Genomic DNA, 20820 nt, shown 5'->3' with positions numbered 1-20820 from the left:
CATTCTTTGGGTGAATTGTGCCCTTCATTAGTGAACAACAAAGGATTTATTTACAAGGATCTACAAGAGCAGCAAGCATGTCAGCAGCTAGTTCTGGAATGCCTCTTGCCTCAGAGAACTCCTCACCTAGGGTTATTCCCCACTCTGAGTCCTGATTAGTCACCCAGACAAGGTGATCCTTACTCAGCTGTGTTGCCCTTAAAGGGACAATCACCACAGAGTATTGCTGGCTAGCCTAACATTTATTGCCCATCCCTACCCACCCTTGAGAAGGTGGTGGTGAGCTGTCGTCTGTTCTTTTTGAAGCCTAGTCACAGTACTGTAGGAAATGCAGCAGCCAACTTGCACACCACAAACAGTGGCATAGCGGTATTGTCTCTGGACAAGTAATTCAGAGAGCCGGGATAATGCCCTGGAGACTTGGGTCCGAATCCCACCACAGCAGATGCTCAAATATAAATTCAAAATCAAAATGATAACTACAAAACAATTGCTGTAATTATAAAACCTAATCTGGTTCATTAATGTCCTTTGGGAAGGCAATCTGCTGTCCTTACCTGGTCTGGCCGGCACGTGACTCCAGATCCACAACAATGTGGTTGGCTCTTAACTGCCCTCTGAAATGGCCGAGCAACCCACTCAGTTCAAGGCCAACTCGGGATGGGCAATAAATGCTGGCCCAGCTGGCTACGCCCACGTGCCATAAATGAATTTAAAAAGAAAATGAGCAGATAATCTGTTTTTTGTGATGTTGACTGAGGGCTAAATATTGGCCTGGGTACAATATTCTCAAAATAGTACCATGGGACATTTTACATCTACCTGAAGTTGACAATAAGTGCTCCTTCAGAGCTGTACTGGAGTATCAGCCTTGATTTTGACCTTCAGCCTTGCTGTGAGACTTGAACCCAGAAGCTTGTGATTTAGAGGCAAAAAGCTCTACCAGCTAAGCTACAACTGACACAACTATTGACCCTTTATTAACGGCAGAATGTCTAACTCCAACTCGCACTGTCCAATGAAAAATCTCCAAGCAGTTTGTTCATAATACAGTCGTATTATAGAATGATTCCGTACAGAAGGAGCCCATTCAGACTATCACCCCTCTGCTGGACACTGGCAATGAACTCATTGTTGAAATTCATTCATTTATTTAGTTCACAAAACAAGAAAAATATTTTCCCATACCAGAGAGAAATAAAAATTCTGGGACGAATCGCTTCTCGGCCTTTTGGCGAAGATCAAGTGTAGTACCTGCTCTGCCTTTTGGCTCCAATCTGGTATGTCTCTCTTGTGGGGACCATGAATTGGATTCATTTTGAATTGTTTTTTGGAGCAGGCAAGGAGCTGGATTAGGGGTTCGCCCCTGTCCACACTCTGAACCCTGGCTTTGTAACTCAGTAAAAGTAATTAAAAAAAATAAAAATTCTGGGACTAAGAAAGGTCAACATTGCTGACAAAATGGCAGAGCAGCCTCGAGGAGCTAAATGGCCTGTTCCTGCTCCAAATTCACATGATCGTAGGAGCTGTACATTTTCAATTCTATTAGAAGATTTATATATTTTTCCTATGAAACTACTCAAATTACTTTCAATAAAAGTTTAATCATCAGAATGCCAAATAGACAAAACTCACAACTTGACCCCCACCTCAGATCATCTTCTTCTGCTACTATCCTCATGCATACCTGGTCATAAAAAGCTGGTTTTGCTCGGTGGGCTAGACAGCTGGTTTGTGATACAGAACAAGGCCAGCAGCACCAACAGGCGCCGGAATGTGGCGACTAGGGGCTTTTCACAGTAACTTCGTACTTGGGACAATAAAAGTATATTATGACCTTTATTGCTTCAAAATGGAACTATTCCCATGCTTCCCTGGCCAGTCTCTCACCTTGCATCCCCCCCGTAAACCTGAGCTCGTCCAAAGATTAATTCCATCACCCCGAGCTCCCATCCTTATTTTCTATTTGCTCCATGCCATCTCCATTCCCTTTCAGTATAACTTCCTCTAGCTTTATAGCCCTCTGAGATCTCTGGCTTCTGATATTTCTGGCCTCTTACACGTTCCTGATTTACTTCACTTCACTATTAGTGGCCATACCATTAGGTGATCAGGACCTAAGCTTTGGAATTTCCTCCTTAAATCTCTCCCCCTCTCTATACCTCTGTCCACCTTTAAGACACTCCTTAAAATCTTCCACTTTGGCGTTTGGTCCTAATATCTCCTTACGTGGCTGGATGTTAAATTGTATTTAGTCATTCTGTGAAGCATTTTGAGATGTTCTATTACATTAAAACCATTGTATAATTGTTGTTGGGCACACTATTATACTGCATTTAGCATCTGAGGGTTACATTCTCATGTCTGTCCAATTCCTGTCAGTGGTAGTTAAATTGGGAAGAAAGTTTGGATGATCCTTCTCCAAGTACAGCTGTACATTGCATCCAGACATTTTTGCCACTATGTCAATCACTGACCTTTCAGCTGTAGGCTCATTCATAAACCACATGAAAATGAAACAGTCGCCCGGTAGATAAGTGTTATATCTAACAACTGGAATGCACAGCTCTGTCACTTGGCTATTTCACATCTTGTCCAACATTATTGTTGTTTAGACAGTACTTTACAGCAGTTGCAAAGATTGTTGTTTGAAAAGCATGTCGAACATCTACAGTTTAAATATTAGCTCAGTTGGGATTGGTTTTGTTGACCTGATAATGTCCAATGCAGGAATGTGTGCATCATGATTAACAGCAGAAACCTTGCTCACATTTATCAGAGAATGCTAATGTGAATTAGTACTTGAGAAAGTTTTAAGAATTGTGCCTAATCAATATCGGTCAAAAAGGTGGATGCTGGAAATCTGAAATAAAAACTGGATAAACTTAGCAAGTCTGTCAGCACCTGTGGAGAGAGAAACAGAGTTAATAGGCACTCGCTCGAGCGTAATGAGGCTGGTGAATAGCTGGAGAGGCCAAAAACGAGATCCGCGGCAGGCACCAAAGAGTTTGCAGTATAACCGGCCCGCTCCCTTAGGCGAAATCGGAATCTCGCAAAAGAGTGCCATGAAATTATCACCACTTAAGCCCCATTTCCACATTTAACGAGAGCCAACCCTTATCCAATGGCTTCCCGTCATTCAGCGGTCTCCCCAGCAAGTGCTCACGCTGGCACCGATAAGTACTCCTTTTGAAAAATGGCTTCTGTCAGGACCTGAGGAGGTGAGTAGCCATCTTTTCTCACAGGCAAAGAGCACGGGGATGCTGGGATTGCCACCCCAGTGCTCAATGGGGGGGGGGGGGGGGTGCGCTGGGGAGATGGGCAAAGGTTCCAGGGGTCATCCGCATTGGAGAAGGAAGTGACAGAGGCATCATAACAGTTTTGCAAATGGTTGTGCTGTACAAACCCCGTTCCTGATGGTGCCCCCATCCCCCCTTCCCGCCCGCTAACTACCCTCCCCCTCTTCCGGTGCCCACAGTGATCTTCAATGTGCTTGGTCCACTATGTCTTGGTGTTTCTCCAAGATGCATACATGATTGCCTCGTCCTATGGCCTTTGCTGCCTCTGGCGGGCGTCCCCTGGGGCCTGAGGGCCCCTGCTCACTTATTGGCGGCACATGCACAACCGTGCCGCCTGTCCCAAGTGCTGACTGCGAGACGCAACCTCATCAGAGGGGTTGAATTCAGGGGAGCTGGTGGCCATCGTCGCCATTCCATGGGACGGGACCGGCTTGGCACCAGCACCCCCTCCTCCTGATCGGTGCCCATAGGGCCTTGGGGTTCACCTTGGGATGGATCTGGCTCTGCCAGCCCTGGCGGTTCCCCATGGTCCGCACCATTTTGTCGATGCCCTCAGCGATGCTCCTCAGTGACTGGGCCATGCTCCGCTCCGCCTCTGCAGCTAAGCCGCGACCACGGTTGCATCCTTGGAGCTCTCCTCCAGGGTGTTCTCCTCAGAGTCAGGAGAGGGTGCCGCCCGGGATGGCCGGCTCCGTTGGCTGGAGGACCTGCAGGAGAATGGAAATGTGGTCAGTGGGAGGGATGGGTCAGTCAGTAAGGCAATAACAACTCATGTTTTTGACAGGTTCTCCGGGTGGAGCCGCCAGCCTCCTTCTGCACTGTAAATTGTATGAAATCTATGAAATTATTTCCTTTGTAAGCCATGGTATGGCCACAGTTCTACTCTTGCGCCAAATAGGAATAAACAACTTTTGGAGTTCACCAAGGGAACAGGCCACCAATTCGTTCCTTGAATGCCTGCCATTGCCTTTCCGCTGTCCTTTTCAGTAATGTTTCCCAGTCTGTCATTGCCAGCTCATGTCTCATACCATCATAGTTACCTTTATTGAGATTCAGGACCTTGGTCTTGGTTAGGCCACACTTGGAGTATAGTGTTCAATTCTGGTCGCCACACTACCAGAAGGATGTGGAGGCTTTAGAGAGGGTGCAGAAGAGATTTACCAGAATGTTGCCTGGTATGGAGGGCATTAGCTATGAGGAGCGGTTGAATAAACTCGGTTTGTCCTCACTGGAACGACGGAGGTTGAGGGGCGACCTGATAGAGGTCTACAAAATTATGAGGGCATAGACAGAGTGGATAGTCAGAGGCTTTTCCCCAGGGTAGAGGGGTCAATTACTAGGGGGCATAGGTTTAAGGTGTGAGGGGCAAGGTTTAGAGAGAGATGTACGAAGCAAGTTTTTTACACAGAGGGTAGTGGGTGCCTGGATCTTGCTGCCGGAGGAGGTGGTGGAAGCAGGGACGATAGTGACATTTAAGGGGCATCTTGACAAATACATGAATAGGATGGGAATAGAGGGATACGGATCCAGGAAGTGTAGAAGAATTTAGTTTAGACGGGCAGCATGGTCGGCACGGGCTTGGAGGGCCGAAGGGCCTGTTCCTGTGCTGTACTTTTCTTTGTTCTTTTGTTCTTTGTTCTAAATAACTATATCACTATTCACCTTGATAAAGAATTCTACCATATGATGGTCACTCATTCCCAAGGGTTCTCTCACAACTAGATTGCCAACTGATCCTTTCTCATTGCATAACACCCAGTCCAAGATAGCCTGTTTCTTTTATGGTTCCTCAACATATTGGTCCAGAAATGTAAATTCTATGATTCAAAGATAATCACAGATGTTCCTTTATCACATCCATCTCTGATTTCCTGTCTGATGCTATTCCCAACATTACCACTGCAGTTTGGTGGTCTGTGTACCACCCCTACAAATGTTTTTGCCCCTCGATATTTTGTAACTACACCCAGACAGATTCCACATCATCTGTACTAATATCTCTCCTCAATATTGTATCACTATCTTCTTTAATCAACAATGCAACTCCACTACCTTTTTCTTTCCCTCTAAAGTTTCCGAAAACTGAATAGCCCGCACTGTTTCGTTACCATCCTTGGTCACCTTGGAGCCATGTCTCCGTAATCCCAACTATATCATATCCCTTTACATCTATCTGCTCAACTAATTCAACATTTTATTTCAAAAGCTCTGCCCGTTCAGGTACAAAACCTTAAGGCTTGTCCTTATAACGTACCCTGTCCCTTCCCTATTATTTTTTATCGTGTTATTATCTGATACAACCCCTTGATTTCTCAACCAGTATGTATTTATCTGATACAGGCCCCTGATTTCTTGGCCTATCAATTTTCTTATTCTCTTTTCTGTCTTTTTTTCTTGTTCTTGATTCCCCCTTCTCTGAATCCTTACAAAGGTTCCCACCCTCCTGTTGTATTAGTTTAAACCCTCCCCAACCGCTTGAGCAATTAACCCTCCAAGGATATCAGGCATTGGGTGGGCAACACACACATGACCCAACTAATGCCCACTTAAGGGCCTGATCCTGCCACTACTCAGATTTAGCAGGCAGTGAAAAGGTCTCTGCCTAATGTACAACCCGACAGATTTAGCTGCTGGACAGTGAAAGGTGGTGGAGGAAGGGTGATTCCTTTCAGGGCCTCCGGTGGATATTGGAGGCCCTTTCCCACAGTTTTTACTTCACAAGTCCACCCAAACCCACTGCCTTGTCCAACATGCTCCCCCACCCCCTTCGCTGGAGCCTGCCAGCCCATTTTGATGCTCAATGCATCTCTGACAACTCTTTAACTGTTGATTTGTTTAAAGGCCACCTTTGAACACCCTTTTGTTTTATCCACATTCAAATAAAATGTAACACCAATCCATTTTGGTATAATTTTTCTCTTTATCCAGTATTGAAATTAAAGTTACTATGCAATGGAGATCCTATCCAAATGCTCATATTCTGAGCAGTAGTTGATGTTTTGGCAAAAACAACACAGTTTTGTGACTAGTTTTCACTGGAAATTTGTTTGAGGTTTCTGACTGACTTTTAGTGGAAAGTATAATTTTGCATCATGGCTCCAGAACTCTGGAACTATGTTTAGCCTAGCTTGTGACTTTATTTAAGTAAAAGATTTAAAGGATAAGCTATTACCAGCAATATTCTAAAGAGCTAAATGAGACGGGCTTGAGCCCATTAAATAGATATAAAAGCAGACCACACAAGGGGTAAAGACCCGCGGAAGGATTTTGCCCTCCAGTACTGGACAAACCTGTGTTGTGTGGTCAAAAATGGCGATGGAGCAGATTCAATTTTCCCACCCAATTCCTGTTAGCCACCACTTTGATAGCACAGGAAATGTGGCAGGTGGCGGCCCAACCTGCATTAAATTGACGTTGGGTTCAGGTCTTTAAATATCTGCCTCAATTTTGAAATTTCCTGAGTTTGAGATCTTCAGCCAGGTGGGTGTGTTGCTGGAGGTTGTGTGAAATGCAGCAGATTAATCCGTTTGTGAAACTTGGGAAAATCCTGTTGTGCCGCGGGAGCTTTTTGATACATTTCAAAGGTGTTGCCAAATTCAATTGTCATAAATAGACACTATATGATAACTGGTTTGATTTTAATGCAGTTATTGCTCATAGGACTCTGTCCTTAATAGGTAAGTGACCATTAAATTTACAGTAAAATGTAAATGTTCAGATGCATTAAATTACTTTTTCCAGTGTTCTCCAGCATTCAACAGTCTTGAAAATTAGATATCAGCATGTCAGATGGATCCTGTGCTTTCAATTTTACATTGATCTAAGGTACAACCATCTGTTGAGTCTTTGAAATAACTTTGATTGAAGGTTAATCACTTGTGACCTCTGTTCAGATAACTTCCAAGTCATTGTATTGAGTTCTGGAGAGTTTGTTTATATAGTTGTGCTTTGGAATCTCATAATGAATGCTTGACTGACCTCCAAGCCCCACTAATCGATTTTTCTCAGCAGGGGTTGTTTACACATCAGCGAAGAGGACCATGAGTTTTGTTTGATTGACAGATTAATGAGCATTTAAGGTTTTTCAAGTTGCGATTGATTAGTTACATGCTTGATTAACAGTTGAGCTCATGAACTCTGTCCATAGTGGATGGTGGGTGAGTGGATATGGAAGATGCATGAGGGGATTGGGAGAACTGAGGATCTCTGGAGGGTGCAAGGGGTGAGGGGGGGGGGGTACAGAGGGGTAAGGAATTTGGTGGGGTATGAGGTCTAGTGGACTTAGTATCATGCACAGAATTGGGTTGATTTACCAATGAAAGGAGGCAGGCCTTCTAACCTGCCAGTATTGGCAGTAGCCTGCTTCCGTTCCCACCTTGGGCCTGCTTTACAGAGACAATAGCTCGAAAATCCAGCCGGCGAAGTGGGGAAGGGAGGATGGGGGGGGGGGGGGGGGGGTGGTGGTGGTGGTGAGGGGGGTGGTGGTGGTGGGGGGGGGGGGCGGGGGGTTGTGAGGGGGGGGGGAATAGGAGGATTGCAACATTGGGAAATGGCCTGACTCATATTTCCTGAACCTATCATGAAAGTCCCAGCCCGGCAGGCAGGGGATTTGGGTCTCCCGAACCTGTTGTACTACTACTGGGTGGCGTGTGGAGAAGGTGCGGAGCTGGGTCAGAGGGGTTGATTCTCAGTGGGTCAGAATGGAGGAGAGTTTGTGCAGGGGGTCGGGCCTGAAGGCACTAGCAACAGCGCCGCTCCCGATAGCTCCGGGGAAATATTCAGGGAGTCCGGTAATAATAGCTTCATTGAAAATCTGGAGGCAGTTTCGCCAACACTTCGGGTTGGGGGTAGGGTCAAGGGAAATGCCGATTCGGGGGAACCACAGATTTAAGCCAGGGAGGTGGGATGGAAGTTTTCGGAAATGGGAAGAGAGGGGGATTAAGACGCTAAAAGATTTGTTTCTTCAGGGTCGGTTTGCAGGATTGAGGGAGCTGGAAGCGAAGTATGGGCTAGAGCAGGGTGAAGTGTTTAGGTACATGCAGGTTCGGGATTTTGCCAGGAAGGAGATACAGAGCTTCCCAAAGGAACAGGCCTCCACATTGCTGGAGGAGGTGTTGACGACAAGGGGACTGGAGAAGGGGGCAGTGTCAGCGGTGTACGGAGCTATTTTGGAAGAGGATAAGGCACCACTGGAAGGGATCAAAGCAAAGTGGGAGGAAGAGCATGGAGAGGTTATAGAGGAGGGGGACTGGTGTGAGGTGCTCCAGAGAGTGAATGCCTCCACCTCATGTGCAACATTGGGGCTGATACAGCTGAAGGTGGTATATAGAGCGCACCTCACAAGGGCGAGGATGAGCTGATTTTTTGAAGGCGTAGAGGATGTGTGTGAGCGTTGCGGTGGGGGGGGGGGATGCTAATCACGTTCATATGTTTTGGTCCTGTCCAAAGCTAGGGGAGTACTGGAAGGTGGTGTTTAGGCTAATTTCCAAGGTGGTGCGTGTGAAACTGGACCCGGGTCCCCGGGAGGCCATACTCGGGGTGTCGGACCAGCCAGGGTTTGAAACGGGTGCGGAGGCAGATGTCATAGCCTTCACCTCGTTGATCGCCCGAAGGCGGATCCTGCTGGGATGGAGAGCAGCCTCTCCACCCAGTACCCTGGCGTGGCGGGGGTACCTGGTGGAATACTTGACCCTTGAGAAGGTTAAGTTCGAACTGAGGGGAAGCTCGGAGGGTTTCTACAATTCATGGGCATTATTTATTATGCACTTTCAAGAACTGGATAACATCGAACATTAGTTGGGGGGTGGGGTGGGTGGGAGGGTTGGGGTGGGGGGGGGGGGGGAGGAGGGCTGTGTAGATTAAGGGTGACTATGGGTAATCCCTGATTGATTTTTGTCATTTGTTTATGTAAACATGCGGGCTGATGTTTGGGGGTTGGTGGGCGGATGGGATTGTTGTTATTATCGGGATTGACATATCTTGCTGATTATTGTTTATTGTTGATAGGTGTAAATGCGGGAGAAAATGTGAAAAAGGAGAATAAAAATATATATATTTTTTAAATGAAAGCCCCAGCCCAAGTTTAGCCCTGAGGTGAAGCAGCATTAATGGTCTTGGGATAATTGAAAGAGTACCAGAGAAAGTACTTAGTCAGCATTTTAAAAGTGTACGTTTGGGGTCAAGCAGTGCAAGCACAGGAATAGCAGCATTTCTGTGGCTCCGGTGCTACTCGTCCTTTCATCCTCTCATTTAACGTGCTTACACGGCCCGCACTCACCTAATCCAGGAGTGAATACTGCACATTATGTCCCTGGAAGATTTTTGGCTAAACGTTGGTGACAAAATGCCGAGGAATCCTAACAAAACCGTCGACAAAAGAGAGCAGTCAGAAGCAACCGAGGTGGAGCTGACTTCGCACCATGGCAACTTGATCCTTCAACAGGCTCCCGATCCGGCACTCTCGAAGGTGTTACTCATGCCTTCTAGTGACTTCTAATATTGTTAAAATCACTGACAATAAACCCAGCTTGTTGGCACAGAATATTAGTGTTCATGAGATTGAACTGCAGAATACTTGTAAGAGGCTCAATGAAACTGAGGAGAGAACCCTGACTGTTGAAAGGCCCCTTTGAAAACCAGCTACGTGACATGTCAGAAATCCTGGATGATCTGGAGAACCAAGGCCAAAGGGAAAATGTCCGGGTCGTTGGTTTGCCAGACTGAGTGGGGACTAAGCTCCCTATTAAATTATTTTGAGAGCCGGGGCAGCACGGTAGCGCAGTGGTTAGTACTGCTGCCTCGTGGCGCGAGGACCCGGGTTCGATACCGCCCCGCGTCACTTCCATGTGGAGTTTGCACATTCTTCCCATGTCTGCATGGGTCTCACCCCCACAATCCAAAAGATGTGCAGGCTAGGTGGATTGGCCACACTAAATTGCCCCTGAATTGGAAAAAAGAATTGGATACTTGTGGTAGTCTGTGTTAGGAGGATTATGGTACCTAGTAATGCCGGAATACCATTGGTGGAGAATGTACTTGTTCCCATTGGATAAGCTTGTATGTTAGCTCCTCCCTGCAAGGAGGGGTATAAGAGCCCGTGCCGCCCCAGCAGCTTCCTTCTGTACCTGCGCTGCTGGGGGAAACATCTAGCGTATTAAAGCCTTCAATTGTCTCCAATCTCGTTTCTGAGGTTATTGATTGTATATCAATTTAATACGCTAGATTTAAAAGAATGGAACTCCGAATCGAGCCGGAGTGTCTGCAACTCAGCCCCCACGTGGCAAACTCAGCGGCAACCTTCAAGCACTGGCTGCCGTGTTTCAACGGATATCTCAGAACGGCCGAAAACATACCCACGGGATAACAGAAACTTCAAGTCCTGCACTCGAGGGTGAGCTCAGAAATCTACACCCTCATCGAGGACGCGGATAATTTTGATGCAGCAATGGAGCTGCTGAAAGGACATTATATTCGCCCTGTAAACCAGGTCTATGCCCGACATCTGCTAGCGACGAGGCGACAAATCCCTGGGGAATCGCTGGAAGAATTCTACCGTGCGCTCCTGGTGTTGGGGAGAAACTGCAGCTGCCCGCAAGTTTCGGCGAGCGACCACACAGAACCTTTGATCCGGGACGCTTTCGTTGCAGGTATGCTGTCCTCCCAAATCCGCCAGCGATTGCTGGAGAAAGAGAAACCAGGCCTCAAGGAGGCACAGGCCCTTGCCGGTTCCATGGATGTGGCCTCCCGAAACGCCCGTGCTTACGTCCCCATCTGCGCAGCAGCCCCCTGGGCAGCGTGGCTGACCCCGAGGCATCTCCCATCCCCCCACAAGCTTGTGCTGCAAACGCTGCTAGAACACGTAGCGTTCGAAACTTTCATTCACCTCTACGCTGCAGTGAGTGTCAAACTTGAGGAGAACCGTCTTGAACTTCGTCTTATCTTCATCATCTGCAAAGGTGAAAGAGTTGAAAATGTGGATGGCATGGTCCCCGGCCGTGGAGAGGAGAAGAGCAATCTTTCTGGTGTCTGAGGCGCCCTCCCTGGTCCGTGGCATTGAGGAAGAGCTGGAAGCGCTGTTTGAAAATCTTCCAGTTGGCCCCGAGGTTGCTGGCGATGCGGAGCGGGCTGATGTTGTCCATGTTGCAGGATGGCGGAAGGCAGATCACTTGCAGGTAGGTTTAAGAAGTGCTAGTATCCAACCACTCCTGGTATCATGATGTGTTGGGTGTTCTGGATCACATACAAGTCACCAACACTTGAAATAGTGCAACACTATTTTATTGAGTAATTAACTATTTAAACATACTCAGACTGTGGGTTAATACGATACTAGCTGTAACTAAAGACCTTTGCCTCGCCCTAACCAGTCGATGCACTCAGCACATGGTGAATGTCTGTGTTGCAGGCTGTGAGCTCTGTCCTCCTAGCTAGCTGCTACTCAAATGAGCGGGAACTCTGATGCCCCCTGTCTTTATAGTGCGTGTGCTCTCACTGGTGATTGGCTGCGGTGTTGTGTATGTTGATTGGTCCCACTGTGTGTCCATCAGTGTGTGTCTGCACCATGATATACTGGTGTATATTATGACATAGCGGGCATGGCTTCAAATCAACATTGAGAATCTCTGGCATGGCGTTGAGAAAGTGGTGGAATGGACGCCGGGAGGGGAACAATGTGTGGGTTTTTTTCATCTTTGTTAGATCTGTGCCATCTTTAATATAGGCAGCTGCCTGATTTGTCACGGTCAGTGATGCCACTGTCACTGACATGCATCAGTAAACACAGCCAACGATGAATTAGTTAGCTTGTCTCAGACATTGATAAATATAACAATCTATTTTCAGCAGGCTTTCTACCTGTGAACAAAAAGACACATGTCTCAAGTGAGGTCCAAAAAAGGCTGCAAAATCAATGATGTTTTAAAACACGAGGATGTGAAGGGCAAACTTTATCCAGGCTCCAAAAGAGAATGCAGATCAGTTCAGAGTATTTTAGACCGTTAAGATAATCTGCTGATTTGCAGAAGGTTCGTGTGTTAATAATTTGTATTATTATGCAAGGAGACACTGTATTGAACTCAGTGAGTCTGCTATGATTGCTCTGTATGTTCATTTTCTGCATTTTAAAACAGCTCTAATGATTTATATCAACTATTTACTTGGTCCCTTCAAAGAGTTTGAAGCACATGTACAAGACATGTATATCCACTTCTGATCACAAGAGAATACTACTGCTACAGCATTAGATTAAATCACCATATAGTTAGATATGGGCACATCCCAAATGATGGAGCTCTTGTGGTACAGTAGGCAGCATCGCTGACTCTGAGCCAGAAGTTCTGGTTTCAAGTGGAGTGGTGACCCCAAGGTATAGGCCTCTGATGACAGGCCAGCGACCTGTTCCAGAAAAAACCTTGCTGTGGGAACAGACAAAAGTCTACCCTGTGCACCATTAGGTGCGGGAAGAGAAACAACATCCCAAATGCAAGATGTTCAGATTCCTTGCAGGAACAATTAGCACCATTGTACTCGAGGGAATGTCTAAGGCAAAACCTCAAAACATGTAGGAAAAAAATTGTAACAAACATAATTATTCAAAATTACTTTTCCATTTAAATAGAAAAACTTGTAAATTGTTACCTGTTTACAGTGCAAGTTATTAGAATGTTTAAGTTGTTAATGGATCCAACTGGTTTGCACAAAGGAACTACTTTATAGCCCACTTGAAAAACTAAACAAATGAGCAAGGAATGATGTTACATTTACTTTCATTTTGTCCCATTCTAGATACCTTTATTGGTGCAAAGACATTGGGCTGAGGAGAAATACATCTGGGAGTCTGGGATTCAGCATTGTGGGTGGATATGAGGAAAATTATGGCAGTCAACCATTCTTCATAAAGTCCATTGTTTATGGATTGCCAGCTTACAATGATGGAAGACTAAGGTATCAGACAGGTGTTATTTCTTGTTATACAGTTAATAATAATAATCTTTATTAGTGTCAAATTTTAAAGGCTTACATTAACACTGCAATGAAGTTTCTGTGAAAATTCCCTAGTCGCCACACTCTGGCGCCTGTTCGGGTACACTGAGGGAGAATTCCGAATGTCCAATTCACCCAACAAGCACGTCTTTCGGGACTTGTGGGAGGAAACCGGAGCACCCGGAGGAAAGCCACGCAGACAAGAGAAGAACGTGCAAACTCTGCAAAGACAGTGACCCAAGCCCGGAATCGAATCCGGGTCCCTGGAGCTGTGAAGCAACAGTGCTAACCACTGTGCCGCCGAAGGAGATGATATATGGGAATCACTGGTGCCTCTGGCCTTGCCATCCCTCACCCCAACAGCATTGAATTCATCAATCAAATGTAGTATTATACACACAATATAGCGAAACAACATTGAGAATTAAGTGTACAAGACATCTGAATAACCCATAGCTTCCTGGCTCCCCAGTGTTGGATTTGGGAGTGGGGTTGGGGGTACTGTAAAGATGTGATGGAGAATCCATCTCTGAAGTTCGCAGCTAAGGGTTGACCTGGAAATTGTCCAGAAGGGCTAACTTTTTCTGGACAATTACTCTGTGCTGGGAACCATCCGACCGACAGCGGTTTAAATTGCAAACTATGGATGGTTCTGCCAGTGTTACACTAATAGTTGCTCTGAAAGAGTTAGAAGAAATAAAATAATTAACTTCTGCGTAACTATTCTAAATATCCGAGACGAGCTCTTCACGAGGCACCCCGCCCCAACCTTTTGGAATCTTTTAGATTCTTGAGACAGTTTTAAAGCGCTGAGTAAAGGCATTCTGGCAATCGTGCACTGGCTCGACACAATGTTTGGCCTGGATTGCAGGCTCATGTCTGCAGTGGGGATTGAACTTTAAGCCTTCTGATTCAAAGGTGAGTACCACTAACTAAGCCAAGTTAACACATCATTAAATATGGAAATTTGGAGTGCCAAAACAGATGCTAGTCTTATATTTCCTATAATGATCTACAGAACAACAAGCTATTGATGTCTTAAAATAGTTTTATCCCAGAAACACAGAATGCAGAACTATTGAGGCCAATATCAATCATGTCTCCTGCAGGACATCCACTGAAATAGCACCTTTAGTTTTGAACATTTTGTTAAATTTTCCCTGATGACACTAATGCCCTACAACCGTTGTTCCTTTCACTGTCCTCATTTTTTAAACCAAAATGCCATTCTGCTCTATTATTACGTTGGAGGTTCTGCTCTTTAATTTGGACCCTAACTCCCTAATTGTTCTTTCAGAACATCTTTGCTTGTTCTGCTACGTTTGTAAGCTGCTGAAGAGAGAACGGCAAGGCTGACGAAATACAGAACAGTGGGTTATGGGGCCATGGATAGAATTATTTAAACTTGGCAAACATGCACTAAAGCTTTTAAACTTTTTATGCTGTACTGTAAGTTAATTTTACAAATTGTGTCGAAGGTGCAGTTGCATATAGCCATTTATGATTTCCTCATTGTAGGTACAACTTTACTAATCGCTACCATGGTTTTTCAATAAATAAATAAAATGGTATGCTGAAGGGGTTTGGTTGCCTACTGCTTCCGGATAAACAATACCTTTTGACACTGTGGCAGATATTTAACATTAATATTAAATCAATGAATAGCTTTTAAAGATTCAAAACTTGGTTTCCTTTGTAATTTATTTTCATTTGGATGGATCAGATATTTGAGAGAAACAGTATGATTAAAAGTTATGGTGAATATTCTATGGAGTTATTGTAGATAGAGAGCTATGGAGTATAAGGTGGAGATTAGGAGAGGTCCCAGCAGTTTGGAAAATCGCAAATGTGACACCTCTATTCAAGAAAGGAAGTAAACAGAAATCAGGAAATAATAGATAGGGGCAGCACGGTGGTGCAGTGGTTAGCACTGCTACCTTATAGCACCGAGGTCCCAGGTTCGATCCCGGCTCTGGGTCACTGTCCGTGTGGAATTTGCACGTTCTCCCAGTGTTTGCGTGGGTTTTGCCCCCACAACCCCAAAGATGTGCACGGTAGGTGGATTGGCCACGCTAAATTGTCATTCGGCTTCAAGCCTGCTCTGCAATTCAATAAGGTTATGGCTGATCTGATTGCAACCTCCCACCCACCCCCGATAATCTTTCACCATCTTATAAAAAAAAAACATAATAAAATCAGGCACCTCGACATGGTTCTGTGAAAGGGAAATTGTGCTTCACTAATTTAGTTGCGTTTTTGAGAAGGTAACAAGCAAGGTGGATAAAGTGAACCTGCTTTCTGAAAGGCCTTTGATAATGTGCCACATCAAAGGATACTACACAAAATAAGAGTTCATGGTGCAGGAGGTAACATATTAACATAGACGATTAGATAGCTAACATGTTGCAAAGAATAGGGATAAATGAGTCATTTTTGGGTTGGCAGCTATAACCAGTGGAGTGCTACGGGGATCATTGCTGGGGCCTCAACTATTTACATTCTATACCAATGACTTGGATGAAGGGACTGAATGTGGTAGCTAAATTTAAAATTTTAAAAAAATATATATTTATTTAGAATTTTAACACAGCTTTTCACCCTTACAAACAACGCCCCCCCCTCCCCCCGTAACAAAAAGGAAAGAAAGCCCACATAGCAAGACATGAACATGGTAAATCGATATGATACAGAGCTTTGTACATTGGATTCCTCCCGTACATGTCAGTTTTCCAGATCCTTCATGTTTTTCTTGCTCAAATACCCCCCAAATAAACCCCCATTCCCCCTCCCTCCCTCCCCCCGGGTTGCTGCTGCTGCTGACCAACCTTCATCTAACGCTCCATGAGATAGTCTAGGAACAGTTGCCACCGCCTGTAGAACCCCTGCGCTGACCCTCTCAAGGCAAACTTTATCCTCTCCAACTTGATAAACCCTGCCATATCATTTGTCCAGGCCTCCACGCTGGGGGGCTTCGCCTCCTTCCACATGAGCAAGATCCTTCGCCGGGCTACTAGGGACGCAAAGGCCAGAATGCCGGCCTCTTTCGCCTCCTGCACTCCCAGCTCGCCCACTACTCCAAATAGTGCTAGCCCCCAGCTTGGCTTGACCCGGACTTTCACCACCTGAGATACTGTTCCCGCAACTCCCCTCCAGAACCCCTCCAGTGCCGGGCATGACCAAAACATATGGACATGGTTCACCGGACTTCCTGAGCACCTCCCACATCTGTCCTCCACCCCAAAGAACCTACTCAGCCTCGCCCCCGTCATATGCGCTCTATGAACCACCTTGAATTGTATCAGGCTAAGCCTGGCACACGAGGAAGAGGAATTAACCCTACTTAGGGCATCAGCCCACAGCCCCTCCTCAATCTCCTCCCCCAACTCCTCTTCCCATTTACCTTTCAGCTCCTCTACCAAAGCCTCCCCCTCTTCTTTCATCTCCTGGTATATCGCCGACACCTTGCCCTCCCCGACCCATACACCCGAGATCACCCTGTCTTGAATCTCCTGTGCCGGGAGCAACGGGAATTCCCTCACCTGTCGCCTCACAAACACCCTCACCTGCATGTATCTGAAAGCATTTCCCAGGGGTAGCCCAAACTTCTCCTCCAGTGCCCCATGGCTCGCAAACGTCCCATCAATGAACAGGTCCCCCATTCTTCTAATCCCTGCTCAATGCCAGCTCTGAAAGCCCCCGTCCATCCTTCCTGGGACAAATCGATGGTTACCCCTGATCGGGGACCCACCGAGGCTCCCATTGCACCCCTGTGCCGTCTCCACTGGCCCCAGATCTTTAGCGTTGCCGCCACCACCGGACTCGTGGTGTACCTTGTCGACGAGAGCGGCAGCGGTGCCGTCACCAGCACCCCCAAGCTCATTTATTTGCAGGACGCCATCTCCAACCTCTTCTATGCCGCCCCTTCTCCCCCCATCACCCACTTACGGATCATCGCCACATTGGCTGCCCGGTAGTAGCCACCCAGATTCGGCAACGCCAACCCTCCTCTGTCCCTACTGCGCTCCAGAAACCCTCTCCTTACCCTCGGGGTCTTATTCGCCCACACAAAACCCATAATACTCCTGTCTACCCTCTTAAAAACGGCCTTGGTGATTACAATTGGAAGGCACTGGAACACAAAAAGAAACCGCGGGAGGACCACCATTTTGACCGACTGCACTCTACCCACTAGCGAGAGTGGCAACATGTCCCATCATTTGAAGTCCTCCTCCATCTGCTCCACCAGCCTCGTCAGATTAAGTTTATGTAGGGCCCCCCAACTCCTAGCTATTTGGATCCCCAAGTACCGAAAGCTCCTTTCCGCCCTCCTCAACGGTAGATCTTCTATCCCCCTTTCCTGGTCAGCTAAATTTGTTGATGACACAAAGATAGTTCGGAAAAAAAGTCAAGAGGACACAAGAGGGTCGATAAAGGGTTTTAGTTAGGTTAAGTGAGTAGGCAATAATTTGGCAGATGGAGTATAATCTGGGAAAACATGAACTTGTCCACGTTGACAGGAAGAATAGAAAAGCAATGTATAATTTGAATGGAGAGACTACAGAACTCAGTTAAGAGGGATCTAGATGTCCTGGGACAAGAAGCAGAGAAAGTTAGTAAACAGGTACAGCAACATTAGTAATGGTAATGGAATCTTGGTGCTAATTGCAAGGGGAACTGAGTGTTAAAGTAGGGACGTATTGTTACAACTGTACAAGGCCTTAGTGAGACTGCATCTAGAAACATAGAAGTTACAGTGCAGAAGGAGGCCATTCGGTCCATCGAGTCTGCACCGGCGCTTGGAAAGAGAGAGTATAGTGTCCAGTTATAGTTTCCTTATTTAAGGAAATAATTGCATTGGAAGCAGCTCATTGAAGGTTTACCTGATGGATTCCTGGGATGAAGAGATTAGTTTGCAAGGAAGATTTGAACAGGTTGGGCTTACACAAGAATACAAGAGCAGGGATGTACTGCTGAGGCTGTATAAGGCGCTTGCCAGAGCCCATTTGGAATATTGTGAGTTTTGGGTGCCTTATCCAAGGAAGATGTGCTGGCCCTGGAGGGGGTTCAAAGGTTATTCACAATGACCCTGGGAAGGAAGGAGTCTCCGTATGAGGAGCGATTGAGGACTCTGGGTCTGTACTCGATCAAGTGGCATAGTGGTATTGTCGCTGGACTAATAACCCAGATACCCAAGTTCGAATCCCGCCATAGCAGATGGTGAAATTTGAATCCAATAAAAATCTAGGATTAAAAGTCTAGTGGTGACCATGAAACCATTGTCGATTGTCCTAAAATCCCATCTGGTTCACTATGTCCTTTAGGGAAGGAAATCTGCCATCCTAACTCAGTCTGGCCTACATGTGACTCCAGATCCATAGCAAGGTGGTTGGCTCTTAAATGTTTTGAGGGATGAGCAATAAATGCTTCAGCCAGCGCCGCCCACATCCCATAAACAAATTTTTAAAAATCTTACAGCGACGAGAAACAGATGGCTATTCAACGCGACTCTTTGAAAAAGGGGTCTAAACAGGGAATGCGCGGCTGAGGCTGCACACAGCCCCATTTTTTGTTTACAATGGGGAGCTCCGCTCGCCTAGGCCCACAAAATTCCCCGTCCTCTCCCCAGCCCAAATGCAACATGGGAGGGCCCCCCAGCCCCCTCATGAACTCAACACCCATGGTGAGCAACCCTGACCTGATCGCATGTGTGCAAAAATGCCAGCTTGGCAGTGCCACCTGGGCACCTTGGCATTGCCCGTTTAGGCCACCTATTCAAAGCGAGTCGCATTGAATAGGCATCTGTTTATCATCACTGCCAGGGTACCCAGATGGCAGCAGTGCCAGGGCACCACCCTGCCCAAAGGGCATGCGACTAGGGGCCCCTGATCCTCTTAGAGACCCCGAGTGCCGTTTTGCCTGGTCTCCATTTGTGGGGACTAGTGCCCAACGGCACTCTCCCAAGGCGAAGGGATTGAATCCCAAAGCCTCAGGTACCTTGGAATCTACACATTAGAGTAAGGCTCATTGCCTCACTCCAATATGCAGATTGGCCAAAAAACGATTCTGGGCAGGATTCCCTTTGCAACGTCTCACGAGATTGCACTGTATCTCGCAAGACATTGTGAGCCGGGTAGATCCCAGGTGCGGGGTCTCCTGGCTTTCACCGGCCATACTGTGCCGTGGCGAGCTGCTTTTCCCTTATTGTAGGATTTAGAACTCAAGGCCATTGTTTAAAAATTAGGAGTCACCAATTTTTTGAGATGAAGAGAAATATTTTCTCAGTCATTAGTTTGTTGAATTCTCTTCCCCATAAAGCAGTGGAGGCTGGTTCATTGAATATATTCAAGATCGCGTGGATTTCAAGGGTTAGGGAGGACAGGCAGGAAAGTGGAGTTAAGGCCACAATTAGAGCGAATGGCATTACAAGCTCAAGGGGCTAAACTTCCTACTCCTGTTCCTATTTCTTGCATTCTAGCTCTGTTTTCTGCACAGATCTAGTGTAGTGCGGTTTAATTTATTTTAGCTGAGGAAAACAAATATTACAGAGGATGCACAGTGAAAAAGCAAATGTGTAACTGTTACTTGATAGTTGGATAATGGTGAATTCTATTTGGTAAAAAAGTAAATGAACACCTTTCACATTTGCAGGACATTCCAAAAGTATTTCACAGCCAATTTATTAGATTTGAAGTTATGTTTGTCTACATAACAATGATGAGTCAATTTACACACAGTAAGATCCCACAAATAGCAATGAGATAGATGATCAGATAATGTGTTTGGTCATTCTGGGAGAGGGTTGAATATTGGTAATGACACTAGGAGAAATAATTTTCTCTTCCAGTAGTGCCATGGTTTTTTATGTCCATCTTAATAAATAGACACAGCCTTGGTTTAACATATTAGCTTAAAAGATAATACCTGAGACAAATTGCACAGTGCTGAAGTGTCAACCTAGATTACCTGATTGTAATTGAGTGGGGCTGGAACCCATGTTTCCTGGAGTTAATTAGAACTTTGGATGCGGGAACTTCAAAACAAGCAAAATGTAGAATACTTAATTAATCCTAGGGTCCAAATTTATCTACCTATTAAATGCACCTCAATTAGATTTTCTTCTAATTTATTTCACAATGGCCACTTGGAAGGAAAAGTTCCATCTAATTTACCGTTTAACTCAATTTTAAACTCTACGATTATATGCATTTTGTTGCAGTAAACGTAAAGTCACAAAGCAAATCCTTTTCACAAACTTAAACTTGGGCCATAACCCTGAAAGATCTGGGACACTTGCCTTTAATGTAAGAAAGTGTTAACATTGTATTTAAAAATTAGTTACTTAATCTAACCCAAGGAATTCCAGTTTAAACTCATAACTGCTTACCAACACTTAGCACATTTCACTCATACTGAAAAGGTGCTCTGGTCAGCAGTTGCAGAGCCTGATAGCAGTAATTTAATCATTATTTATACCCCCAATTTAGCAACATTCCAACTGTACACAAGTGTTACTTAACACCATGAACACTTATGTTGAGCC

At 45.7% G+C, this 20820-nt stretch overlaps 1 protein-coding gene and 1 non-coding gene across 6 annotated transcripts in view; both read left to right on the top strand.

Annotated features, from left to right (window-relative positions):
- lnx1 (ligand of numb-protein X 1) overlaps positions 1–20820 on the top strand; it is a 351286-nt gene that overhangs the window by 323572 nt on the left and 6894 nt on the right. For all 5 annotated transcript variants that reach the window (XM_072496765.1, XM_072496762.1, XM_072496764.1 and 2 more), the window contains one exon: positions 13083–13241. In XM_072496765.1, coding sequence (XP_072352866.1) covers positions 13083–13241 — 159 coding nt within the window. The remainder of the gene's footprint in view (positions 1–13082; positions 13242–20820) is intronic.
- LOC140409678 (U2 spliceosomal RNA) lies at positions 1216–1415 on the top strand. Its single transcript, XR_011940474.1, has one exon. It is a non-coding gene; the product is annotated as a U2 spliceosomal RNA (small nuclear RNA).

This window comes from Scyliorhinus torazame, chromosome 3, assembly GCF_047496885.1.
Source record: "Scyliorhinus torazame isolate Kashiwa2021f chromosome 3, sScyTor2.1, whole genome shotgun sequence".
In the NCBI taxonomy this organism is placed as follows: domain Eukaryota; kingdom Metazoa; phylum Chordata; class Chondrichthyes; order Carcharhiniformes; family Scyliorhinidae; genus Scyliorhinus; species Scyliorhinus torazame.
The sequence above is the reverse complement of the archived record's forward strand: the minus strand, read 5'-3'. Positions and strand labels throughout refer to the sequence as shown.